Here is a 27,833-nt window from a genome sequence, read left to right on the forward strand (position 1 = left end):
TTTAAACCTCAGAAGAAATCTCATGCCCACCAAGATTCAAACTCATAACCCTCAACCCTCACGAGTTGCTTCCTTACCACTCTCCGAACTCAAGGTTGGCCTGCAGCAGGGGTGACACCCTCTAAAATGTGGATGAATCCGTAATTCACTTATTTGCACATTACGGCTAAAACTTATGAATTTGCCATGCGTATCTGGACAGGTGGCAACCACCATTCTACTAATCAATGGTGGCGAACAATGGGCAGGACGTCGGGGTTGTCGGCAAAGGAAATGTGCACGCTAACCATTCTAGTCGCCTGAGAGATCTGGAAAGAGAGAAATACAAGATTTTTCCATCGTCGGGACACCACGGTGGCAGCACTTATTGGTAAGATAAAGGAAAAGACAAGACTCTAGCGTGCGGCAGGAGCCAAAAAAAAAACTTAGCGATCGATGCCATCCTCGTCAACTGAGGGCATAGCTTTGAGCTTTTGATGTTTGTTTTTATACCTGATTTCACCTTTCTATGGTGCTTTTTAACCCCTCCTAATATCAATATAAGTTCGACATATCTTCTAGCTGTCTCCGGCTTAAAAAACTGAATTAAATAACATTGTACTTTTAGACTTTTGGTCCAGCAGTAAATGAATGAATAGATAACACCAATTGGTAGTGTTTTCTTCTCAGTTACAGAACTTTGACACATCAACAAATCTCACAAAAACAGTTGCAACAAAACAAATCCCCAACCTATTACATAGTCCGTATTTGTATTAGATATTAGTAGCACACAAAATGTACATTTCTTTTGACCTTTCATCCTTTTATATACGTATATCCAACAGTGTTGTCATGTATGGATGCTCCCAAATACCATCCACAAGACTACACTGCAAAAACAAAATGTGTCCTGGTGTATCACCGTATATACATATAAAGCAACCCCTTTCACGCTTACGTACGTACAATCCCCTTCTGCATGTATTTGTATTTCTGTGTATATATAGGCGTATAATAACCAGGTATATATACGCGGCAATAATGGACGACGACGACGAACGTGCGTGCATGCGCATGCGTTGATCAGACACAGCTCATCATAGGCTCCGAGAGCGCTCGTCGGACTGGAGCAGTGTCGGCTCGTCGCAGACGAGGTCGCGCAGGCTGGGCTTCAGCTGCGCGCGGAAGAACTCCTCGTACTCGGCGGCGCCGCCGGACTGGCGGCGAACCTCCACCACCAGCAGCTCCGGCGTGAGCTCGTAGATCTCCGCGGCCACGGCCAGCGCGCCGTGCTCGCCCTCCCGCGTCCCCTCCATGCTGATCGACCCGTCGTCCCTCTCGCGCACCACCATGCCGGCCGCCGACGCGGCCCCCTCCAGCGTGGCCAGGATCTGCTCCACGGGAGCCGCTGACACGAACCGCGCCGCCGCCGGGTGCGGCGGCAGCAACGGGACACCGCCCCCTTCGCCGTACTCGAACAGGCCCGAGAGGTCGAACCCCCTCGAGAACGAGATGATGTCGAACGCGTTCAGGCTCGACCGCCGCCGGCTGCTCCCGCCGAGCCCGCTGCGCGATTCCAGCTGCAGCAGCGACGGCGCCGACCCGCACGACGTCAGCCCGGCGGCACTACCCTTTCTCGGCTTCTTGGGAGCGACGTCTGCCCGTGGCGTGTCGGGCTCGGGTGGCGAGGTGGACGCGTCGACGACGTCGTCGTCCAGGTCGAAGCAGGTGAAGGAGCGGTCGTCCTCGACGCGGAAGGAGAAGCGGCGGAAGCCGACCTTGAACCACTCGTCGTCCATGATCTCATCCGCGGTGGCGCGACGCTGCGGGTTGGTGTCGACGACGCGGCGCAGGAGGCGGGTGAGCTCCGGCGAGAACCACTTGGGGCAGCGGAACTCGCCCCTGTGGATCTTGCGGTACATGCCCACGAGGTTGCGGTTCTGGAACGGGAGGTAGCCGGCGGCGAGCACGAAGAGCACGACGCCGCAGGACCAGAGGTCGGCCTTCGGCGGCGGCGTAACCGCGGCGGGAGAGCACCTCCGGCGCGACGTGGGCTGGGGTGCCGCAGAAGGTGTGGAACAGCCCGTCGTGGCGCATCTGGTCGCCCACTGCGGAGAGGCTGAAGTCGGAGACCCTGAGGTTGCTGGGGTTTAGCCCCACGTCGTGTAGCGATGGTGGAGGAGTACAACATATAAGGTGAAAGAAGCTCCCACCTATCAGACTAATCTTTTGAGGTGAGTAAGGCCCAAAGGCCTTATATGTTGTAGATCCGGTGGACCTGAGACCTGTGGGAGCGCATGCTCATGGTAACGAGCCGGGTGGACCTGGGACCTGTGGGATCATGAGCCCACGGTCAGAAAAGCTAAACCCAATAAAAAAATCTCGAGCGTCATATATGGCAGGGGTACCTGAAAGGTCCTTGTTTGGTTTTGGTAATTGAGTGACAACCTAGGTGGACTAATTGTGTTTATGTGAGATACACAGGTGATTAGTCCACAGATACATGTGTGTGAGCAACATATGCCATGAAGGTGAAAATGGCTTGGAAATGTTGTAAAGCTCACACATGTGATGATGAAGGAGCTTAAATGCACATGAGACATGACATTGAGTCGTGTGATCAAGGTGGAGAAGATCAAGATAAGACTTGGCTTGATGGACCGGTTGCAAGCGTGAAGGGTAAGTCGAATGCTTTGGAGTGATGGACCGCGTGGCGGTGAAGCTTGAGCAAGACTTGGCGCCGATGGACGATGGCAATAGTGAAGAGCAAGTAGAGTCAAGATCGATGGACCAATATGATCATGTGATGATATGAAGTGGATCATATCATTGTTGATCGTGTTGGTGCATGTGTTGTATCGACATTGAAGGAGATGGAATGGAATGCGCAAGGCAAAGATATAACTTAGGGCATTTCATTTCACTGGTCATAGATGTGTAGAGAAGTTTATGACCGGGTTTAGGATAGATGGTCGTACTATCAAGAGGGGCAAACTTGTTTGCATATCGGTCATCTAGTGTCACTCGAGTGATCTAACTTTGCATTGTCGCTAGGATCGAGTGGCGTGGCAAGTTGAGTGGCTAACATCCTTTAGGAAATGATTGTGAAAATGCTAACACACTTATACTTGGTGGTGTTGACACATTTACAAAGAAGGTGGTGTTTGCAGGGGCGCTTTCGGGAAAATGGAATGCCTATTTTCTATTACGCCGGATGTAAATTCTTGGTGGTTAGCATATTGGAGCAAGGGTGAAGAAGTTAGAAGTGAAAATGAGTTGATCGTGAAGATGCTGGCGTCGGTCAACTGACCGGACGCTGAATCTGAATGCACCGGACGCTGGCAGGCTGCGTCCGGTCAGGCTGACGTACGATGACACAGAAGCTAGAGTGTGACCGGACGCTGGCTGCGTCCGATCAAGTGTGACCGGACGCGTCCGGTCGAGGTCGGTACCTTACTGGAAACGACCAGACGCTGGGGGTTCAGCGTCCGGTCAGTTGAAAGCTGCTGCGTCCGGTCAAGTCAAGTGACCGTTGGAACCGGGACACGTGGCCGTCTGCGGGTGACCGGACGCTAAGGTCCAGCGTCCGGTCAACACGACCGGAGCGTTCGGTCGGCCCGACCGTTGCCTAGTGAAGGGGTAACGGCTAGTTTAGCCCTTGGGGCTATAAATAGAAGTGGCCTTCGGCCATGGCTGGTGTGGAGCACCTCAAGGGACTTAGTGTCCATGCTTGTGAGTGCTTGGGAGCCCTACATCACACATATATTTGATAGTGATCATTCGATTGTGTGAGTGAGCGATTCTAGTGCGATTGCATCGTGAGGTTGCATCGAGTGGCACTAGGTGATCGAGTTGCAAGCCGGTGGTGATTGTTACTCTTGGAGATTGCCACCTCCTAGACGGCTTGGTGGTGGTCTCCGTCGAAGCGCGCAAGAAGCTTATGCGGCACTCCGGAGAAGTGCTTGTGAGGGGCATTGTGCTCGCCCCGCGGGAGCCACGAAGAGCAACTCTAGTAAAGCGTGTCATTGAGCTACCCTCACTTCCGGGGTAGGTTCTTGTGGCGTCCGACGTGAAGGCTTAGCGGGTGATGCTAATTAGCCGCCGAACCACCAAGTGAGCGGTCGACACAACGGGGACTAGCGTGTTGGCAAACACGTGAACCTCAGGAGAAAAATCATCGTGTCAACCTTGTTCTTCCCGTTGGTTTGCATCCCCATTACACAAGCTTGCAATTACTTTTATACATATTAAGCTTGTGTAGTTGCTCTTATAATTAGATAGCTTGTGTAGCTTGCTAATTACCTTCTTGCTTGTGTAGCATAGAAGTAGCTCCCTTGCGTGGCTAATTTGGTTTTAGTAACCTTGTTAGTCACATTGCTTAGTTTGTATAGATAAGTATTTGCGCTCTCTAATTAGGCATCGGTTGCCTTGTTATTGAGCATTGCTAGTGAGCATCGTTAGCTTTGTGCTCTTGCTTACTAGCATGTGTAGGAGCTCCCTTGTTGTTTAAAGTACTAGTGGCATATGTTTGTGTAACCTTGCTCCTAGAATTGGTTAGGTGAGCTCTAACTAGCCCGGCACCTTTGTTGCATAATTGTTATCTTTGCAATGTGCTAGTAAATATATATAGTGGGGTATAGTCTTGGCTAGACCGATAGTTTTAATTCCGCATTTGTATCGATTAGCCGACGCGATTAAGTTTTAGAAAAGACTATTCACCCCCCTCTAGTCGCCATCTCGACCCTTCAGTACCCCAAAACTATACTATATTTTTTCCCTTTTCCTAGTTCTTCCAAGCGCAGGATAACCCCAAGGGGTTGTGGTTTTTTTTTCTACCAATGGGGGCTTTTCCTTCACCACCCCCATGGGGGTGGTCCACAGGGTTCATAACTACCCCTCTTACTACAGGGTGTTTACCTAGCCTAACACTTAGATCTAGCTTTACCTAAACTTTTTTGGTTTAGCCCAACATTACCCACTTGTCTGACTGTTGCTAAGCAGTTTTGGGATACTAAACGGACCACCCCAGATGGTAATCTTAAAGTGGCAAATTTATTCTCTTTTGCAATCAGTTTCGCTACAGCACCTGCTACTCTAGCTAATTGCCCACCCCTTCCACGTGTGATTTCTATGTTATGTATGGCCGAACATTGGTATCAGAGCCCATGGTAAAAAAAGCTAAACCCGATAAAAAATCTCGAGCGTCATAGATGGCGGGGGCACCCCGATGTGTGACTAAGGGGGAGATTATGGGGGTTTAGTCCCACATCGTGTAGCGATGGTGGGGGAGCACAACATATAAGGCGGAAGAAGCCCCCACCTATTAGGCTAGTCTTTTGGGTTGAGTAAGGCCCAAAGGCCTTATATGTTATAGCTCCGGTGGACCTAAGACCTGTGGGAGCGCAGGCTCGTGATAACGAGCCAGGCCGGCTATAAGCCAGCTCTAAGATCGAGAACTCGGTGGTCAGCACTGGTTCCAACAATTGGTATCATGAGTCCATGGTCAGAAAAGCTAAACCCGATAAAGAAATCTCGAGCGTCACATATGGCGGGGGCACCCCGATGTGTGACTAAGGAGGAGATTATTGGGGTTTAGTCCCACATCATGTAGCGATGGTGGGGGAGCACAACATATAAGACAGAAGAAGCCCCCACCTATCAGACTAATCTTTTAGATTGAGTAAGGCCCAAATGTCTTATATGTTGTCAGCTCCGATGGACCTGAGAGATGTGGGAGCGTAGGCTCGTGGTAACGAGCCAGGCCGGCTGTAAGCCAGCTCCAAGATCGAGAACTCGGTGGTCACCACCGGTTCCAACAGAGGTCGCCGGAATCGTCGAGGAGGAGGTTCTCGGGCGTAATGTCCTGGTGGTACACCCCGCGCGTGGCAGAAGGTGACGGAGGACAAGTAGCACTGGGCGTCAGCCTCCAGGAGCCAGCCCCACGCGATGCACACGAACAGCTCGCTGCCACGCACATACTCCATCACGAAGTAGATGCGTAGCTCGGTGGCCATCACCTCATAGAGCTGCACGATGTGCGGGTGGCGCTCCCATCGAAGCACAGTGATCTCGCGCTTGATGTGCGCCATCAGACCGGACTTAAAGATTTTCTCCTTCTCCATCACCTTGATGGCCAACTCCTCCCTGTGCGCACGTTACACGTGTGGTAGGTGAAGTTGCCCTGCCCTAGAAGCTTCCCCACCTCGTACCACCCCAGCAAGAGCGCCGGCTTCTTGGACTCCCGCCTGCCACCGCCGCCATTGCTTCCTCCCTTGCCTGCCATCGTCCTCACCATTGATGGTCGACCGACCAGCAAGAGCTCACTAGCTATGCTAGCTATTGCGGCAACGATCACCGGAGATAGATAGATGATGACGTGTACCAAAGAGAAACGAAGGGAGGAAGAGAGAATATGAGCAATGAAGTTGAGGTGGCCATATATAGATAGTGTGCTCTTAAGAAAAGTTTGACTTTTGGGGGGATCTTCTATTGATTACTTCTTTTCATAATTTGAATTTTCTCGAGAAAATTTAAGCATTTTTTGTACAGGTATAATGTGGTGGGAGGGCACTAGTAGTTTAGTCATTGTTGACTCGGATCTCTCCACCGCCGTTCGATGTGGATCGTGATGCTATCTGGGCCGTTGGTTCTGGGTAAGGCTAGCTACTTTTGTGCTAACTGCGTGGTCGGTGATCTGGTGAAGGGGTATGTCTCCTCTTTTCTACACATTTGCATTTTCTGTCATGACACGGATGGAAAATGATTTTTCATCTAATTTGGTTTGACATTTCTGTGCCTTTCTATATGCTTAGATGGAAATGCTATGGAAAAAAGGTCAGTGCACGAGCGCTTCATAGGTGATTTGTTGCTATCCTCAGTGTTGGCCATGCAGCCCGAGCCCGTCGGCTCAGCCCAAGGCCTAGTTTTTTGGCCCGGCCCAAGCATGGCACGGCACAGAGGCTAGCAAGCCCGAGCTGGCCCGGCATGGCCTGCTACAGAGCAGCCGGCCCGGTGATGGCCCAGCCTGCCAGCCCCCCCCCCCCTCGCAACCCCGCGCCGCGCCCCGCCCACGCATATAAGCGGCTCCCTAGTCCCCCCGTCGCCTCGCCTCCACAGTCCTCACCTCTCCACTCTCCCTCCTCGCCCACTCCACAGTCAGCAGTTGCCTCGCCTCCTCGTCCGCTCCGCTCTCTGCTGTAAACCCTAACCCTAATCCCTAGTTCCCCACTCGCTCGTCGCAGCACAGCCGAGCCTCGCTTGCCCAATCGCCTCAGCCTCGGCGGCGGCTGGCTCCACAGTCTGCTCCCAACCCTAACCCTAATCTCCACTCACTCGTCGGCTTGCCATGGCGTAATCTCTGCTCCCTCTCTCACTCGCATCGGCCACATCCATGATGTAGTGAATCTGAACTCTCTCTCGTGATCTACTGATCTCGTCCGTCATCCCCAACTCCGGTGACCTCGATCCACCTCTCCTCCCTTCTCCCTCTCTCTTCTCTCGTTCTTGGTGAACTATGTGAGTTCGTGACCGTGTTCCCATCCGTCCCTTCTCTACTGTTCGCCATTGTTTCTAATTGGTCTCTCTCCTCTGGGTGGCCCTCGCCATCTCCGGCACTGGGCTCCGGTTGCGCAGGTACTCCGCTAACCCTAACCCTAACCCTAGATCTGTCTTCTCCACTTCTTGTGTCTCTTCCACTGACTTTGGATCTGTACCTCTATGGCTCTATCTCTCTAACTCGGTTTTTCTCCTCCGTGCAAGTCAGTTGCCGATGCCTTGTCGTCCTCTTCCTATGGCATAGACCGGGCACGGTGGCCGCGTGCACCGTTGAGGAATGGTGTTGGAGATAAGCCATCTGCGGTCAAGGTCTCCATGGCGGATGACGATGATGTCGTCTATCCACTCATCGACAACGATGACCTGATCACGGCAGGGCTGCTCCCAGAGGACGACGACGACATCCATGATGACGCTGCTACGTTGTTGGGTATTGATGTCAGTAGCGGCTCTACTCCGATCGATCTGAACGGTGGCGACGGTGGTGGAGGGGCGGAGCCGGCGCCGTCAGCGACGGCGACAGAGACACCGGTCGGCTCCAACGGCACAGATGGTACCTTATGCCTTAGTAAGCGTAAATCTGGGGTCTAGGTTGATTTTGATGAGATCTATGAGACTGTGAATTGTCAAAAGATTCGAATTACTGCTATCTATAAAATGTGTAAGAGTAGATTATCTGCTAGATCTTCTGCTGGCACTAGCTATTTGATTAGGCATCAGAAATCTTGTAGAAAAAAGGTTGATCATGCTGCTAGGGTTCAGTCTAGGCTTTCTTACAATCCTGATGGATCTATGCATAACTAGGACTACAATCCTACTGTTGCTCGCTCTGAGTTGTGTAGGTTGATTGCTAGGCTTGACCTTCCATTAGGTATAGGTGAGTCACAGGCATGGGAAGATTATATTGTTCTTGCTCAAAACCCTAGGTTTGCCAAGGTTTCTAGACAGACCACCACTAGAGATCTTGGTAAGCTGTTTACTTAACGTCGTGATAAGCTTAAGAATTTTGTGTTGCCTGCTACTTCTTCTGTTGCTTTGACGTCAGACATTTGGTCTGGTAATGCTAAAGAGAACTATATTAGTGTTGTTGCTCACTATGTGAATGCTGATTGGGAGTTACAGAAAAGGGTTATTGGTCTTAGGCTGATTGAGGTTAAATATTCTGGTGAAAACATTGCTGAAAGAATTGCTGTTGTGGTTGAGGAGTATTGTCTGATTGACAAGATTTTCTCTGTCACTCTAGACAATGCTTCTTCTAATGCTAGAGCTATGAACACTTTGACACCTCTATTTGCTTGTTACTTAGGTCCTGATCCTTCACCTGATCCTGTAGATCATAGTAACCGTAAGTACAATCTTGTACATCAATGTTGTGCTTGTCATATCATTAATCTCATTATAAAATCTAGCATAAAGAGGTTGAAACCTTACACAGAAGATTTTAGAATTGCAATTAACTTCTTAAATTCCTCTAATAAAAGAATTGCATTGTTCAAGGAATACTATAATGCTAAGGGTGTTAGACCTAGAAAGTTTGGCTTCAATATGGATGTTAGATGGAATTCTACTTACCTGATGCTTAAACACTTGGTTCCATACAAGAATGTCTTTTCTGTGTTCATTAATTCTCATTATGGTTCACAATTGTTGACTACAAATCATTAGTATTTTGCTGAGAAGTTACTGGAGTTCCTGGAACTCTTCTATGACTCCACTGTTGTACTGTCTGGTGTTTATTATCCTACAAGTCCACTTGTTCTGCACCATATCTTAGAGATTGCTTCTCATTTGTATGCATGTGAAAAAGATCATAATCTAAGAGCTATTGTATTACCTATGAAGCTTAAGCTCCTTCAATATTGGCAAGACATACCTCTATTATATTCATATGCATTCATTCTTGATCCTAGAGCTAAGATGAGACGTTTCTTTAATGTGCTGCAATTATTTGGTGAATACACTAGTTCTGAGTATAGTTCATACTATGCTGATGTCAAAACTGAATTGTACAAACTGTTTAACAAATATGAGAGCAAGTTTGGTGCAGCTAGGTCTCAAAGGGTTGCACAACCATCACATCATACAGGTAAGAAAAAGCAGGCCTGATGAAGAATCTTTGGTCGTGGATCAGGTGTTGTTGGTCCTTCCCCTCTCCCTGCCACTTTATCTTCATCTACTTTTGTTGTTTCTGAGCTATCATCTTACTTAGACAACGATAATGTCACTTCTTATGAGGATGATTTTGACCTACTTCTGTGGTGGCGTGACCACAAGCTAACCTTTCCAATCCTGTCTATAATGGCTAGAGATATCCTATCAGTTTCTGTATCTACTGTGTCTTCGAAGTCTTGTTTCAGTTTGATAGGTAGGATAATTGAGGAACGACGGCGACGCTTGTCACCAGAGACTGTGGAGATGCTGACCTGCTTAAAGGAGTGAGAGTTAGAAGAAAAAAGGGAACAACATGCTATTGACAACCAAGAACTTGAAGACTCATTCCAGAACTTGTACCTTGATGAAGATGGACCTGCTGGTGGTGCTCCTGGTACTTAGTGAGGTACTGAGGTTGAGACTTGCCTCCTGAGTGTGTGTGTGTGTGTGATCTGTGACTGTGAAAGGGTGTGTGTGACTGTGAAAGACTTGTCTATTATTTGAACAATGATTAATTAAGAGCTGACTGCACTCTTTTTTCTTTCTAAGGTTTCTCACAAGGGTGAGTTTTACCTAGAAAGATTTTTAATGAGGCAGCATTGCACTAAACAGCTCATTTTAGTTATTTCTGTTGTCTGTCGGCTTTGGACTTTGATTCTGTGAATCATTGAATGTATGAAACTATGATCTGTGAATGTATCAGACATTTTGACTTCGATTCTGTGAATGAATGAAAATATGACTGTATGGGACAAGTTTTGGACTTTGATTTTGTGAATGTAAGAAACTGTGATGATGTATTGATGTGAACTGTGAATGTATGAATTTTGAAATTGTGAACTATTATCTGTTTGTAAAACTGTGATTCTATGCATGCAAAGGATAACAGGCCGCGGGCTGGCACGGCCCGTGATTCTGGCAGTGCTTCGCGGGCCGACCCGGCACGGAAATCGGCCCATAGGGCTGTGCCTAGGCCGAAGGCTAGGCCCATGGCCCTATGAGGCATGGCCCGTGAGACACGGCGTGCCATGCCGGCCCGTTGGCCATATATAGCTATCATCCACGCATGCAGGAAAAGGTTGATGGGAAACCAGTTAAGTTATTCGCTCTATATTCTACTCCAAAATGTTCTGGTGCAGATTGAGATGCTTTTGCCGCCTGTATGTCCTTATGGCCATCAACTTCTTTTCAAGGACTGCGATTTTATCATAAAAACATAGGTGGGCAGAAAATGTCAATTAGCTCTTGATATTAAAAAGGTAAATACAAATTACTCCTGACGAAAACAAAATGTTAGGTTTTTTTATTGTTTGTGTGCTCCTGAAAACAGAAGGGACAGTGTGTAGAAGCAGTGTTTTTTTCACGATCGGGCCTTTCACCCGTTTTTCATTAAGAGAAAAAGAGAGCCGAAAGAACAGCTTACACAACGCACCTACGGAAAAAACTATAGTGCAGGCTACAAACCACAGAGAAAGTGGGTAGTAACGAAAACAACAGGACAGAAAAGAACAGCGGTAGGGAGAGGCTCTCCACCACTAACCTAACCGACTGAACCTGTAAAGAAAGATACATCACGCAAGGCTACCAAGTATCCACCAAGAGGAGACGCGAGTAACACGGCGGCAAAGCATCCGCAAGAGGAGGGCATCACGCACACGACGGAGCCCGAAGCAACATCGACGGCAAAGCATCACGCACACGGTGTAGAAGCAGTGTTCAAGGATGGGTGTCAGAAGTTACAAAAAAAAATTCTTTTTTCCAGAGTTGAACAAGAAGCGCCCTCTTCGTTGTCCCAAGGCTAAGAAACAAACAAGATGAATGTATGTTCTAGAATCTGGAATCAACCTTCCAATCACGAGGGGAGACTAGCTTATTTCGAGTCCAAAGTCCAAACACAAATGTTTAACCCCTCTTGCCTCCATTTTCCCAGAAGAACTGTAGCCCTCTATGCTTCATAGAGACATTAAAGTACTTTTCCACAGTGCAGTTGTCTCTCCATTCATTTCGTTTGTTCAAAGATGCATGCATTGCACGACGAAATGTTCATCATGACAAAAAAAAAAGAAAATAATTTTGATTGCTGTGATGACTAAGTATTCGAATAAAGAATACCCTGGAAACCTTCAATAATTGGGTAACAACTTTTTAAATGATGTGGATATAGTAAGGATTAGGGAGGGAGGAATGTGATGCCCGGGATTCAGTGTTACACGTTGGATCCAACGCAGGATCAGAACTATATAGTGGAAGCAAAAGAATTTTTCCTACTGTATTTTAGACATTTTTTGGTCAAAGGCAAGTTACAAATAAGACATTAGGTTTCGGCAGTGCAGATTTTTTAGTGCAAAATATTTATATAATGCACCTGAATAGTTGTATAATGTTAACAACCATGAATTTTAAAACAAGCTGATACTAGGTACGTATACAGATCAACTGATGATACATCAAACTTTTCTTTTTGGACCTTATACATAATCACTACTACACAAAACCTTTTGCGCAGCGTTCGCAAATAGATCTCGGAGGCGGGCGGGCTTTTAATGCCTGGATTAACCGAGGCGGTCATTTTTTTATTAACCGAGTCAGTTAAAATCTAAAATATATTAATCAAGGCGGGCCTTATAAGAGACCCGTCTAGAAAAATCGGCAAGTTAGGTGGGCCTCTTATAAGGCGCGCCTCGGTTAATATGGTCGAGGCCCAATAGGCCCAGACGGGGCCCGATAAGCGCGACAAGTATAAAACCAGGGGGAGATTTAACTTTTTACCATTATAACAAATGACACCTCCTCAAATAGCACTTTAACAAATGCCAATACATTTTCGCCAGCACAGAGAGAAAACAGCTACAAATTTACCACTTTTGCTTGCGTGGCAGACCAGCTCCTCGTGCCAGCGTGGATTCGAGTCTGCAAGACTTGTGAAATGTCCCTCCTGCCCTTTTCCTCTCCACCCACGTAGCTGGCATTTTCGCACCGTGCTCCTGGCGGCCGCGGCAACTCGCGCGCCCAGCGTTGGCCACGCTGGTAGCCCCAGGCACCTGTAGCGCGGCACCTCATGCCCGGCGGCGGCGGTGCTCCGGCCAGGCGGTGGCGCGCTGCTGCCCGCGCCCTGGCCCAGCGACGGTGCGCGCGCTCGCACCATGCCTCGGCAGCTTGCGCCCTGGCGGTGCCCGCGCTCGTAGCCTAGAATGCGGTAGCTCGTGCCCGGCGGCGGCGGCGCTCCGGCCAGGCGACGGTGCCCGTGCCTTGGCCCAACGACGGCGACGACGCCCGCACCTGGCACGATGCCTGCAACAACCAGCTCTCCAGGCGGGTGCCCGATGCCATGCGCGCCACGTTCGGCCTTGCCTCCTTCGCCGACAACGCTAGCCTCCGGAGGTCGGTGAGGTCTGCGAGACTGCGACCAAGCGCCAGAGCGCGTACTCGTGCGCGTAGAAGGAGCCACGAGTGACGCGCACGCCGCGAACAGCCCCAGGGTGCGTGGCCACACAGCAAGCGAGCGCGCGCACTATGGGGACGTCGGAGGTCCCGCCGGCGCCGTAAATCAACCTACTGTCGGCTTCGCCGTGGTCACGGTCGCAGCACGCGAGCATTGTAGCAATTGGGCATCAGCTTCGCCGCAGTCACGGTCACAGCCGCGGCGAGGAGGAAGAGCGGCAATGAGTCGTGCCTCGTGCGCAGGCCGTACGGCGATGACCAAATCACCATACCAGCAGGTTTGCTGCTTGCCACCCAGGCACGGAGCAACGATGAGTGCCTTGCCTACGGCCGCAACAAAGGATGCAAGGAGAAACTGACCACGGTTACCTATGCGAGAGCAGCAAGCGGCCGACGAACACACAGGTGTATGGGGAGGTGGGGTGGAAGTGGCACGCGGTGCCCGAGGCCGGCTAGCACAGGGACGTCCAGCGCCACTGAGCACAAGTGCGGGGGCAACACGCCGCCGGCGGTTGCGGCACCGTTTGAGCGTCCCGCCTACACACCACGCTCCCGCACGCCACCACGGCCCACGGCGCCCTACACGACCTCAACATCTCCATCTCACGCGCGGGACCCAGTGGCGTCGGCGCCGGGCGTGATGGACGCACTGACGTCCGCGCTGCGGTCCGGCGACACCGTGCAGCACACGATGGCCGTGGTCCATAGCCTCCTCTGCGGGGAGGAGGCGCACCGCACGGCCATGGGTGACTTGCGGCCACTCCTGGCGGCGCTGGTGGTGCTCCTCCGCGCGCCGCCCAGGGCCAGCACGCACGCCGCCAGGGACGCGCTCAGCCGTGCCGCGCTGGCACCGTGTAGGCGCTCTTCATAGTATGGACGCGCGTGGGCGCTCGCCGCCGCTCTGCTGGCGCGTAGGCTACCGCGGCGCTCGTCACTCTCACCGCTGCTCCGCTCGCGCGCAAGCCGCCCGGGGCGCTCGTGGCGCTCTCCACTGCTCCGCTCGCGCGTAGGCCGCCGCGAGCGAGCGTCGGTGACCTCAAGCCGCGTGGGCAGAGAGGAAGAGGTGGAGAAGGAGATAGCAGGGGCAGAAGAGACATTTGACGTTCATACGCTGACTTAGATCTCTGCTGGCGCGAGAGTCGGCGTGTCACGTGAACAAAAGTGGTATTTTTGTATCTATTTTCTGTATTGGCCGATAAAAATGTAGCGGCAACCATTGAGATGCTATCTGAGGAGTCGTCGATCTTTATAATGGTAAAAAGTTAAATCTCCCAAAACCAGTGGCTAGGGTTTCACCCACACCAGCTCCCTCTCCTTGCCCTCCGTCTCCCGAGCGGCGCCCTCGCTCCCTCCGTCCCCGCGTCTCCCTCTCTCCCTCACCTCTCTCATTCTCTCCATCTCCCTCTCGCCCTCACCTCTCTCAGCTCCTCCAGGCGCGGTGCGGCGGCGTGGCCTCGGGTTCTCCAGGTGCGGTGCGACGGCGCGGCCTCGGGGTCTCCAGGCGCAGCGTGCCCTCACGGGCCTCCTAGTGCGGCGGCGCAGCGCGGCCTACCGACGCGGACTCCGACGACGGCGGGGACGCCGGATCTAGTGGCGTGGAGGCCGGATCCGGCCCTCCCCATGGCGGGGCTCCTCCTCCACCACCTCTACGTCAACTCTAGCGGCGGCGTGGGCCTCCTCCTCCTCCTCTACGTCAATTTTGGCTGCGGCGGGGAGGCCGGATCCGGTGGCGTGGAGGCCAGATCCGGCCTCCCCGCGGCGGCGCTCAACTCCGGCATCAACTCCCTGTCGACGGCCCTCCTCCACCTCTGTGTCAACTCCGACTGCGGGGAGGTCGGATCTGGCTGCTGGGAGGCCGGATCCGACTCGACTGTGGAGGACGCTCCCCGGCGGCGAATCCAGTGAGTGACGGCGGCGGCGGCGCATGTATGGGCTCGGCTGGCCCGTGGATGCTTATCCACGGGTTTTTCTTTTTTTATTTGATTAATCGAGGTGGGCAGGGCAACCGTCTCGGTTAAGGCCACGATTAACCGTGACCTCTGTGCCGTCTTTGCCGTCTGGGTTACCCCATTTTGCCCGCCTCGGTTAAAATTCCTGCAGCAGTGAATACATCATCATAGATTCACAGTGTATGCTAAACATAGTGATAGTCTTCAGTCACGGTATCCATCGTCCATGCATGGAAAAAGAATCATGCAGATGCAACAGAACAGAAGTTATTAGTACTTAACAATTTGCCTAGTGTACGTGCATGGATAATACAAGAATTGCACACTCTCATGTTTGGAACAGTATTAGGAAAACAGGTCGTGTACATATGTGAGTGTGCAAATCTTCTGGCCATCATGCGGCCTTCATCAACCTGACAAGCTGAGAAAGGCAAAACGTACACCAAAGATGCACGTATGCTGGTCCATGCATCAACACAAAGTTCTGCTATCGCAATATGCAACACCCTATAATAATATAACACGAGTGCATGGCGAAAAGAAAGTACACGCATGCAAGAATATGATCAAACAGATGGAGATCTCTCTATGACGTTTGGCTCCATTTAGTTACACAAATTAATTCCACTTCCACAGTTTTTTTGTCATGGTAGTGCGCTAACCAACAACAGCATACGTTAGCAACAAAAGTTACCCGGCAATTCTCTAGAGTACAACAAATGGTATGACTATTTTTGGTGTCAAAGGATCAAACCACCATGTAGCATATGAACTTCAAGAAATCAACAATCCCGAGTGATGTCCAGGAGAACGAAGGGATCGAAGAGGTAATTGTTGAGACAATCCCAAATGATGTCGAGGAAAATGAAGAGAGGATGTGATCGTAGGGACAATCCCATGTCCTATGAATGAAATGGAGGAGAAGACTGATAGGGCAATCAGTGCTAAAGAGCAAATAGTATATCAACAGAGGCGGTTTAGAGGTCAGGGGGAGCATGTCAGGCAACCACAGTCATAGCAGGTTCACTCACCAGTCCCAGATCCCTCCTCTTATCTCTCTCCGTCAAGCTCCTCGACTCAACTTGAGTCAAGTGGTAATGTCAGTCGTGATTTCAGATCAATGTCAGCTTCGAACTAGGAGATCTAAAGACTTCCGAGCATCGACAAAAGTGCCATTATGGTTATAGAGTAGCATATTCTGCTTGGTTATGGAGTAGCATGTTCTGCTGGGTCGCTTTTGCTGAGGCTAGCCTGAAAGATGAGCGGAATATGAGAACTCATTCATTGATGGTGCTTCAATTTTCTATATATTAGCAAACAGGCCCGTACGTACGTTGCAACAGAACCCCACTACATATAGAATCGAACTCTGCATTTATCATCCGTAAACACGAGTTGTTCAAACCCTTCATTGACCGGTTAGTTAGAAGGAGATGGACGAAAAAAATGGATTAAGAGAAATTTTGCCTCTTTAATATTAGATATATAAATATACACATAGAGTATATATAGATATAGATATATATATAGATATAGATATAGATATAGATATAGATATAGATATAGATATAGATATACTCCATTCGTCCCAAATGGATGACATTTTTGACTTTTAGATATCACGTTTGACCATTTGTCTTATTCGGTTTTTTGTGTAAATAATAAAATAAACAAATCATTATTAAAGTATCTCTAATGATAAAATAAGTTATAATTAAAAAATTGAATAGGACCAACAGTCAAACAAGATATCTAAAAGTAAAAACGTTATGTATTTTGGGATGGAGGCACTAGATATCATAGAGTATAGATATAGTTAGATATAGATATACATGGGCTAGGCTAGGCAGCATTACAATTACGGTTTCATCCTATACTTCTATTTGGGCTTGCCGGATGCCGCCATGGCTGACAAATGAAAAGGCTGCCTTTTATATTATCCTCGACGATGCCATGTTCATTTGGGCTTGTTTGGTTTATAAGCCATGGCTGAAAGTATTGTTGACTGATTTGATGTGAGAAAAAAATACTGTTCGTTGACTGATAAACCATGGCTTATAAGTCAAATACGACCCAGCGAACAGAGTGGGCTTGAGGGCCCCTCGTTACAGCTGTTACTACTGGGGCCGTGTGCACCTGCAGAACTAGGCCACATGTTCAGTGTAATAGTAACCAGAGGCGATCAAACCATGAGCACCAGCCTACCAGGCGTCAGGCCTCTTATCTCAGATCCAGTCAGAAGCAAGACGTACTAGTGCGTTGGCATGCATGGTACGCACTATGGCAAGGGTGACAATAATGCGAAGCGCTCGTCGAACTAGCAAGCCGATCGATCCCTTTGGAAGGTACGTCGAGACGTGGGCACTGCAGGTCTGCAGCACCGGCAAGAGACATGCAGAAGGCATGTACGTATGGCGTATTGGCGTGGTCCACGCTACAGCGTCGCGCTAGCGAACAACGCCACCTCACGGGGCCCTCGCCGGCTCGCCGGCACGGCACGAGCCGCTGCCGTGGACGCCATGTCAATCCGACACGGCCATCCAGGGCTCCAGGCTGTCCCCGCCTCTGTCCATTGCACTATCAGGGCCAGTCTATCGGTGCAGCTGGCAGACTGCATGATGCCGTGCATCAGTCAGTCCCTCCCAGGGCCCAAAAAGCCTGCGCCTTGACATCGCAAATTCGCGACCATATGGCCCCGCACACTTTCGATCGAGATGGAATCATGCGGGGATCGAAAATCCGGCGCAGGAACACGGCGGTTTTGCGATCGCGCGTCGTGCTTGGCCTCGCGAACACATCAAGAACAAACCTCGTATGCATGCATCAATCATACTACGCACTTCTGTCATTCTGTGAATCGAAGCAAGTGTACACCAAGAAGTAATTCCACTGATCAATGCAATGGCAGCGCGGCACAGCAACTCGATCAGTTCACTCGCCGGCAGTTGAGCCGGACCTCGGCAGCGGCGGCGGCGCTCCTCGCGGGAGGGCCCAGGTTGCCCATCCTCACCATGGCGGCGGCGAAGTCGGCCGCGAAGGCCGTCCCGTTGGCGGCGTAGGCACGCACGAGCGCGTCCGTGGTGCCGTTGCCGCCGTCGTACAGCGCCTGGTCCGAGCGCAGCAGCACGCGGCGGGTGATCAGGTCCCGGAAGTAGCCGTTGTCGAAGGTGTCGGGCGCCTCCGGCTTCAGCGGCGCCAGGTTGGCGTCGCCGCCCGTGTAGGGGCAGACGGTGCCCCGGAGCTCCGCCGCGAAGGTGGCGTTGGTGGCGGTGTCGTTGTAGATGTGGGAGCGGAACACCACGCAGCGGGCGCGCCCCATCGTGTGCGCGCCTGACAGCGCCGTCAGGTCCCGCGCGTCCAGGCCCTTGGCGGCGAACATGGACAGCAGCGTCGGTAGGCTCGCGTCCGGCGGTGGGAGGTTCGCGTTCGCCGCGCCCGCGCTCGTGTTGCGCGCGTCGCGCCGGCCTAGCGGCACCGTCCACCTCGGCCCGCCGAGCTGCACGCCAACGTGGCACAGAGTCACGCTCGGCTGTTTGTTTGTTTGATTGCTTCGAAAGAGAGCCAGAGAGGAGCACGACACGGGCACTGACCAGGTTGACGGCGTCGCGCGCGGCGAGGGCGACGATGTCGGCGCAGGAGACGGTGGCCTTGCAGGACGCCTCCACCTGCGCCTTGATGGCGTCGATGACCTCGAACCCGCGCAGCGAGTTGGCGTTGGGCCCCGCGTTCTTCTCCCCGACGAAGCTACCGGGAACGTCGTCCAACAAGACGGAGGCGTCGCAGCCCTGCGATCCCGACACGCACGGGCACACACACGTCAGGACCAACACCAGCCAACCAAACCAACAGGCGTGAATGAAGTAAAGTGACCCTCGTGTCTTACATTGACGAAGCAGTCGTGGAAGAAGAGGCGGAGGAGGGACGCCCCCATGCGCGGCTCCATCCGGACGGCCAGCGCCACGACGCGGCGCACGATGGGCTGCAGCCCCGGGCACGTCGCGTCGTAGAACCCCGGCGACAGAGACAGCTGCGCCTGCGCGCCGGCCGCGGCCGCGAGCGCCGCGACGACGGCCGTCGTGAGCCACAGCGCACGAGAGGACGGCAAGGACGAACATCCCATCGCCGCCCGCGGACCCATGGAGTGGAAGTGGAGCGTTAAATGAGTGATGATGAGGCGCTCACTCGCACGGGGACGGGGCGGTATATATGGGCGCCGCGCCGCCGCCTGCCTGCCTCTGGGCTCTGGAGTCTGGCCTGCAGATAGGGCGTGCAAGTGGAATGAGAGCGGCGGGATGCGATTGCGTCGCTGTGCCTGGATGCGTCCCTGCTGGCTGCCTGCGCCGCTCGTTATCCGCCGCTAGGGGACAACGGATGGGAGGGGTCTGCGTCGCGAGACAGCCGTGGGGCTTCCTGCGTGGCCGTGGACGCTAGCGTCCTCCAGGTCAGCGGACAGAGGTCACCGAGCGCGCACGGCGGTTGATGCGGTGCGGTGCCGATGGAGCGGGCTACAGGTGGGCGTGGCGTCGTGGAGGCACAGCCAGTGCTACTCAAGTCAGTCTGCAGCCCTGCACCGCGCCAATCGGCCAATGGCAGGTCCGAGTCCGATGTCGCAAGGCTGTTGGCACCAAGCAAGAGCAAGCATCGATCAGGCGCTGACGCTCACGCACGCCGTACGTGCAGCGGTGCAGTGCAGGTCGCTGACGCTGGTAGTACGTGCAGCAGTGCTATCCAGTCCAGCGGCATGTGCCATGTGCGGCCTGCGGGCACGCACAGTCGTCCACGCACCAGAACTGCCTGCATCTGCATGGCTGCCGATCGGAGCTCGCGCGGCGTGCCGATGGACCCGTTTGGTTAACGAATGTTTGGTCACAGCCGTCTCTTTTTTCTCGACATCTTCCGTGGGACGTCACCGTTTCGGTCGTTCATGTGCAGTGAGCTGCTAAATTCAGAAATCTCCGACCAACTGTGATACCTCGGTCCGTCCATGTATGCACATTTTGGAATGGTGTCTATTTTAGCCGGTTGCAGGTGTTCCTTAATAAATAAACTAGTTCAAGATTTTGTCTATAAATAAATTAATCTCTAGAAGGCCGAACGATTGATTGGCCCTCAGCATCTTCTCGCATTTACTCCACTCCCTTATATCTCAATTCAGTGTTGAGTCTATGTAGTTGGATATGTGTACTAAATGTTGTAATTAGTGTGCTACTGGAACAATCACCGACCAGTGTGCAACTTAAATGAAGGGTAGTATGGTCTTTTTGGTCGGGACGTCCGCCTGGTACTCTCGCGGGCAGGGTTCGAGCCCCCACGGGTGCGCTCATTCGCCTGCCCGGAGTTAAAAAAATCCCCTCACCTGTCTCGAGTTTCCCAAAGCACAGGCAACGGACCGGCCCACTCACAGGGTAACGGGCCCCTGTGTAAGGGCGGGACACGGTGTTCGGGGGTTTTCTCGGCCTGCGTGAGAATGTCTTCTTCCTTAAGCACAAAGTTGTGGGGGCTGTCTGCCCACCGTAGGCCGAGTTTTTTTTTACTAAGCCTTGTTTGGATTCATTTGCCATGGCTGTTGCTAAACTTTAGTCCTACTGGAGTGTTTAGATCCATGGCAAAAGTTTAGTCATTCATCCAAAAAATGACTAATTTGCCCTCATGGGAGAGAGGGAGAGAGGGCACGGGTGGGTGGATGGGGGATATCTGGCGTCCAGTGCGCCCCCCAAGACGTTTTAGCCCAATTTTGCATCTCTTGAGGTGCAAATGGGCAAAACTTTAGCCCACTCCATTTGTTCATTTTTAGCCCACCTGTTTGGATCCCCATGACAAAAAATAAACTAAAAGTGCAGAACTAAAGTTTTGCCATAGGATCCAAACACCCCCTAATCTATCCTTGATCAGTGTCTCGTGTAATAACATAGATTGCGGTACTAAGGAGGGTCCGAGCGTTCATGTACAATCTCTTTTGACACCTTAGGGTGCCGCTAAGACATGTTATATTGAACTTTTCTCTATCTTAATTCAAAGAAGCGCAAACATTTTGCGTGATCGAGAAAAAAATACTAATCTATCATAAACTTGCTAGAAATTTATTTATTCAGGGACAGAGAGAGTCTGTGTTAATGCACTGTCCCATGTAATTAATCTAATAGCCTATTTATATAATGGTAACAACGATACATACTACACCATTAATACGTAGTCCATTTCATTTTCTTATAAAATTTCTTAGGACCTATGTCTTAGCTAGCCCGCTTATCTTCTCCTTCCCTCGTCTCTTCTCCATCTCAATACAAATCTGATATGACAACTCATGTGGCTCGGTTATTATACGCAAATGGTTCCTTCCAACTTTAAGTCAAGTCATGTGCAATTGAGTCATTCACAAGTAGGACTAAGCGCAATCAGACCCACCTATTAGTCATTCAATTACACCTAATTTAGAGCTGGAGAAGAGTCATCTGCTTATACCATCTTATTATACTTGTTTTACTAGTGCTCTATCCGTTCACTATCCACATGATACATAGACCATGTTAGGATCCGTTAGCTGCTAATAGTTTGCTAGCTATGTAATTTTTCATTGCAGGTCATGTGTTGCTAAATGGGTGTTGGTGGCGTAGTGTAGCTAATAGCTCATAGCTGATTATTAGCTGGTTTATTAGTCCAAATAGTGATATAGCTGCTAGTTGATTATTAGCTAACAATTAGCTAGATACTAGCTGGACCGTTGTATTGAGAGGGGCTGATTATTTGCAACACTAGCTCTGTGATCTAAACGGGGACATAGTCGCATAGACATGGACCGATGGATGTAATGCGGCAAAGGGCACACGCAGCGGGCCACTGACTGCTCTACCTTCTGCATGTAATATAAGTACAGGAACGTACTGCTCCTTCATGCTAAGTTGCCATTAATGGGCAGACCAAGGTCATCACCAATCAATCCAAACGTGCATACATGTCTGTATCTTTGGCATGGCGCTTTAAGTCTACGACAGGCGATGATGCACAAAATCGAGTCGTTTCTTTGCCTGAGACCGACCAGTTAACACTATCATGTACGCCAGGTTTTTTTTTTAATTTCTATACACCAAGTTTGGAAACAAAGTTCCATGATTGTTACTTCGTGCTCGCGTCTGAAATAATCTCAAGATCTACACCTGTGCTCTACGTCTCGTAGTACTGGGCCTACTGCCTACCGGCTGTGTCGGCCCACACTGGCCCAGCAGCAAGCATTCTTGGCAAATGGTAAAGGTAATTTTGAGCATGTGCTTTGTTAAGAGACTTTATATTTCACTTGAGCACAATAAGCTAGAAATTACATGCAGAATACTGCTTTCCAAACCAAGAATTTAGACGATTTTTTTGGATTTTTTGAAACCATTTTGATGACAAGTGTCTTAATCAGAAACTCAAATATAGCATTGCGGAAAGAAATTTTAATTTCAAAACAAAAGGTTGTAATGCCAAATTTAAGAAAAATGGGTCATGCTTGTTTTTAGCATCTACTTGAAAAATCACAAGATTTTTTGAGATCCCTAGGTCCTTCGTTTTGGAATAACAAAGAAATGTTTTAAAAACTCAAATATAATAACATCCAAGGAAGAATTTTAGTTTCAAGTTTACAAAAGGGCATGCTACCGGTCCAAGCAAAATGGGCCATCCTTGATTTTTAGTAACCTAAGGAATTAAACATATTTGGAGGTCCCTAGGTCCTCCATCTTGAGGGCCTGTTTGACAATGCTCTAACTCCTCTGAAAACAGCTTTGGCTCTAGCTGTGTCTCATGTGAAGAAACCGAAGCCCCTTTGAAAAACGTTTGGCAAATAGCTTCTCCTTGGTCCAAACAACTCGCCCTCGACTTTAGCAACGTCTACAAGCTCGAAGAACCCCTCCCAAGTTGCATCACCAACACCTTTTATCGATCAGGCACCTTAAAACCTTTGCGAGCTCATAAGCACTAGCCAAGAGGGACTAAGAAGGGTGCATTGGAGAACCAGTCCAAGTATCCAACCTAGATGAAACGCCTTTCCTGATACTCGCGAGCTGAAGGACGCAAGCCTTGTCGACTACTGACAACTGCTCCACCTATGTGCACCTCGATAGATGTGTCATCATTGATATCCAACGACAATTCCTACTCCAATCCACCTTCAATGACAACTATGACAGCTAGTACGACTACTACCACTACTTTGGCTACAAAGAGCTACCTCTAGCGAGGAGAAACCCTTGTAGCGGCTGAAACAAGCAAGAGTGAGATTGTCGACCTCCAGTGAACAAAAAAGTAATGGCCTTCAACCTTCGTTGTCGAAGCACTCCTACATGCCGAGGGTACACACTGAAGCCCAGGGCAAACATCGAATCAAAGTTTAGGTTTTGTGTGGTTATCTCTGTCTTGTGTGCATGCTCTTTTATCCATGCCCTTTTTTGTCCCATTGGGTTTTTGATAAAGTTTTTAGTGAGGTGCATGTAGAGGCGGTCATGAGGGAGTCCCTCATAGCTAGAGAATTGTATTTTGGGCCTTTTTCCTATGTTGTAGCAACTAGGTCATGTTGTACCTACCAAGACCTAGTGGCTAAGTGGCTACTATTAGGGTAAGAGCGGGTATGCCTACCCCCTTCCATGTAAAAAGGCCCAAGTCCCAAGAGGTCCAATGACCTCCCATGTAATTTGTAAAACCAAAACGGGTGGGAAGGAAGATAGCCTCCTTCCACCTCTCATATAAATAGAGCCTATGGGGTAAGAGTTTTGGTTGGCCCCCACTCACACCAAAACCTCTATTCTTATCTCCATCTCTCTCTTTCCACCACAATCCACTCAAACAAATGTTGATTGAGGTCAGTGTGAGTGCATCCAAACAACCCTAAAAAGTGCAATAAATAAATAAAGTCACAATACGATTTGTAGTGCAATAAATTCAAAGGATGGATCCACCGTTGACTAAATTACATAACTGAATGCTGAGTTTATTTATCCTCAACCTCTAGTCCCTTTAACGTTGTTGAAATATTCTTAGATATCTTTTCTTCGTATAATTCAGAACAGTCCAAAGATAATCATTGTAGACATGAAGACCCTTGTAATCCAGCCTCCTTTTAGGTACTATCAATGACTACTTTTTGTTGTGCCATCCAGTGTCTTGATGACTTTGATTTTTGGTTGTATGCGATAGATTTATGTGCCTATAGGAGTAGAGTTTGTTTGCAATGTGGCTTAATGTTCGGTGTCATGATAAAATTTGTTTTATGTTTGATAAAAGAGTCAGCGTAGCAATCTTTGTCCAGGCTGAGTCGTGTAGCTAGATACCACACGTACCAGATTACATGTGTCATAGTCAAGTGTATATAAAGAGCATATGCCATCATTAGGTTAAGTGGGATCAGTTTACTATACATCATCGATCGGTTGTTCAAGAAAACCATATGTTCAATTGAAAAGGTCTGAAAGAAACCATATGTTCAATTGAAAAGGTCTCAAAGTTTTTGTCCTTTCTTGTCATATTCCTGTTTTTAGTGGCTCAACTTTTGAATCCCTAATTGGTTCTTTCACTCCCAATGTAATACATTTTGTTTTGAGGGATTCACAGATAATGAGTATTTCTTTGTAATATTTAGACATACTCCCTCTGTCCCTAAATAAATGTCTGCTATGGTATTCGTGCTGGTCAAACTTTCTTAAGTTTAACTAGGTTTATAGAAAATATTAATAATATTTGTTTATCCAAATAAACTTGTTATGGTATTCGTGCCTGTCAAACTTTCTTAAGTTTAACTAGATTTGTAGAAAATATTAATAATATTTGTGTTGGAGTGACGGGGTTCGAAGAGCTCTAGTCGGAAACATCCAATCGGTACCTACGCTTGTCAATCATGGGTTAGCCCTCATGTGAATAGTTTTGTATTAATGAACACATGCTCACCTTGATGACCTGAGAGACGGTGTTCGGAGAGCTTCAGTCAGAAATATCTGACCGGGACCCATGCTCGTCATTCGAGATGGAGTCGGCGTGGCCTGCATGGGGCGCCCTTTCGCTTCCTACCTGTATCTCAGGTGTGGATACTGAGTGATTTGATTGACTCGGGGGGTCGGTTGGTCTCTCGGTGGAGATTTCGAGTGGTGGTGTCTGCACGACTAGAGTGACAGGGTTCGAAGAGCTTTAGTTGGAAACGTTCGACCGGTACCTACGCTTGTCAATCGTGGGTTAGCCCTCGTGTGAATAGTTTTGTATTAATGAACACATCAATGTTGTCCTTGTGACAGAACCACGATACTCGTTCCCTGTGTTTATCTTAGCAAAATTTTTGTTTTTTATCCTTTCTTTCTTGTACCTGCCCGTTTGTTCCGTAGGCTGCGACCATGTGAGCCTGGGGCATGGCTAACCATAGGAAAATGTGGGTGCGTTTGGTTGGGAGTAAGAACAGAGTTACGTAAGGTAAACATAGGAAATGGAATGTGTTTCTGTTTGGGGACACAGTTGCTTTATGGTGCGATAGTAAAAGAGAGGTAATATTGTACCCTTATGGAGCCCCTGAGCGACCCGGGCTGAAAGTGTTTTGGGTAGGGGTGCTCTTACGGGTGTTTCGGGCAGGGGTGCTCTTACGGGAGCATGTTCTAACTAAAAAGTGGTTTAGACCAAATTTAGAGGAAAAATGACGTAGATGTTCAATGTTCCAAGTGTTGTTGAGAAGGTTGTCGTTGTTGTCCTCCAGTCGGTAGGTGCCTGGTCGGACTACTTCGGTTACCGTATAGGGTCCTTCCCATGGTGGAGAGAGCTTGTATTTTTCCTTCGTTGATTGGGTCCTTCGGAGTACGAGGTTGCCGACTTAGAGAAACCTACCTCTGATCTTCCTTTCGTGGTACCTGCAGAGGGTTTGTTGGTAGCGAATGGAGCGGATGACGGTTGCTTCATGGGTCTCTTCAAGTAGGTCGACTGCGTCTTGTTGGGCCTTCGCGGCTCAGTCACAGTCGAAAGCCTTCACTCTTGGTGTGTCGTGGTCGAGGTCGGAGGGCAACACTGCCTCGGCTCCATAGGCCAGGAAGAAGGGTGTGAATCCCGTAGATCAGTTTAGGGTCGTTCTTAGGCTCTAGAGGATTGCTGGGACCTCCGCAACCCATCGCCTGCCGTATTTGTTGAGTCGGTCGAAGATGCATGACTTGAGTCCTTGGAGGACCATGCCATTGGCGCGCTCGACCTGACCGTTAGTCCATGGATGTCCGACCGAGGACCAGTTGATCCTGATACCATATCCGTCGCTGAAATTTAGGAACTTTTTTTCTGGTGAAGTTAGTCCCATGGTCTGTGATGATACAGTTGGGAACGCCGAATCGATAGATGATGTCAAGGAAGAATTTGACTGTCTCCTCTGACCGGATGTTGGTGATGGGTTTGGCCTCTATCCACTTGGTGAAATTGTCGACCGCTACGAGTAGGTGAGTGAAACCACCTAGGGCCTTTTTGAGGGGTCCTACCATGTCGAGGCCCCAAACCGCGAATGGCTAGGTGATAGGGATGGTTTGGAGCTCTTGTGTCGACAAATGGGTTTGTCGGGCGTAGAACTGGCATCCCTCACACCTGCGAATGACTTCCTCTGCATCTCATAGTGTGGTGGGCCAGCAAAAACCTTGGCGAAAGGCTTTTCCGACCAGCGACCTTGGGGCCACATGATGCCCGCAAATGCTGGCATGAACCTCGAGGAGGAGATCCCTCCCTTGGCTAGTGAGGATACACTTCATGAGTACCCTAGATGGGCTCCGTTTGTAGAGCTCGTCATCGAGTGCGATGAAGGTCTTAGCGCATCGAGCGATTCATAGGGCCTCCATCCTTTCGGGCGGGAGAACCTCTTCGAGGATGTAGGCGAGTAGCGGTACTCGCCAATCGGTTTGCTCGGGCATCAATACGGCGACGCTCGCGGGTGGCGTAGAGGTACTAGGGATTGGAGCACCTGGGCGCTGGTTGGGCGTCGGGGTCGGAGCTCCCGAGAACCGGCTAGGGTGTTCGGGTCGGACCTTCCAAGATGCGAGCAAATGGCTCATGGATGTCGTTGATGAAGACCCCGCTTGGGGGCGGATCTCGCCTGGCGGCCAGTTTTGTGAGGAAATTGGCGGCATCATTGTCCCTTCAAGGGATGTGATGTAGTTCGATCCCCTAGGAATTTGTCCTCGAGCTTACGCACCTCTTGGCAGTATGTCATCATGAGGGGGCTTTTGCACGAGGACTCCTTTATGACCTAATCAATGACTAGTCCCAAGTCGCCACGGACGTAGAGTCACATAGCGCTGAGCTCGATGGCAATGCGGAGTCCATTGATAAGGGCCTTGTATTCTATGGCGTTGTTTGAAGCTGAGAAGTGGAGGCGAATGGCGTAACGGAGCCTACTCCCATTTGGGGAGATCAGAACCACTCCAGCTCCCGAGTCGGGTGCCATTACGGACCCATCGAAGTACATTGTCCAGTATTCGTGGGTGACGTTCGGGATTGGTAGCTAGACCTCCGTCCATTCGGCGACAAAATCCATAAGAGCCTGAGACTTAATAGCGGTGCGGGGGGGGGGTATATCTGATGTCGTGGCCTATGAGTTTAAGAGCCCACTTGGAGATTCGTCCTGCGGCGTCGTGGTTGCGGACGATGTCTCTAAGTGGGTATGAAGTGACGACCGTGACTTCATGGTCGGTGAAGTAGTGTAGGAGCTTCCTAGTCGCCATTAGTATGGTGTATAGGAGTTTCTGCACCTAGAGGTACCGGACCTTGGGGCCGGTAAGC

The 27,833-nt window shown here is 50.1% G+C and overlaps 1 protein-coding gene and 1 pseudogene across 1 annotated transcript; both read right to left on the minus strand.

Annotated features, from left to right (window-relative positions):
* Positions 1-1,041: 1,041 nt before the first annotated feature.
* On the minus strand, positions 1,042-6,277 carry LOC136451408 (putative CBL-interacting protein kinase 13; annotated as a pseudogene).
* An 11,593-nt stretch (positions 6,278-17,870) lies between these two features.
* LOC136451409 (peroxidase P7-like) lies at positions 17,871-19,259 on the minus strand. Its single transcript, XM_066452111.1, has 3 exons — positions 18,961-19,259; positions 18,668-18,862; positions 17,871-18,573 (listed from the first exon to the last, which is right to left on the minus strand). Exons 1-3 carry the CDS (start codon positions 19,213-19,215, stop codon positions 18,004-18,006), a joined length of 1,020 nt encoding a protein of 339 aa, XP_066308208.1. The 5' UTR covers positions 19,216-19,259; the 3' UTR covers positions 17,871-18,003.
* Positions 19,260-27,833: the final 8,574 nt, after the last annotated feature.

This window comes from Miscanthus floridulus, chromosome 5 (genome assembly GCF_019320115.1).
Source record: "Miscanthus floridulus cultivar M001 chromosome 5, ASM1932011v1, whole genome shotgun sequence".
NCBI lineage: Eukaryota > Viridiplantae > Streptophyta > Magnoliopsida > Poales > Poaceae > Miscanthus > Miscanthus floridulus.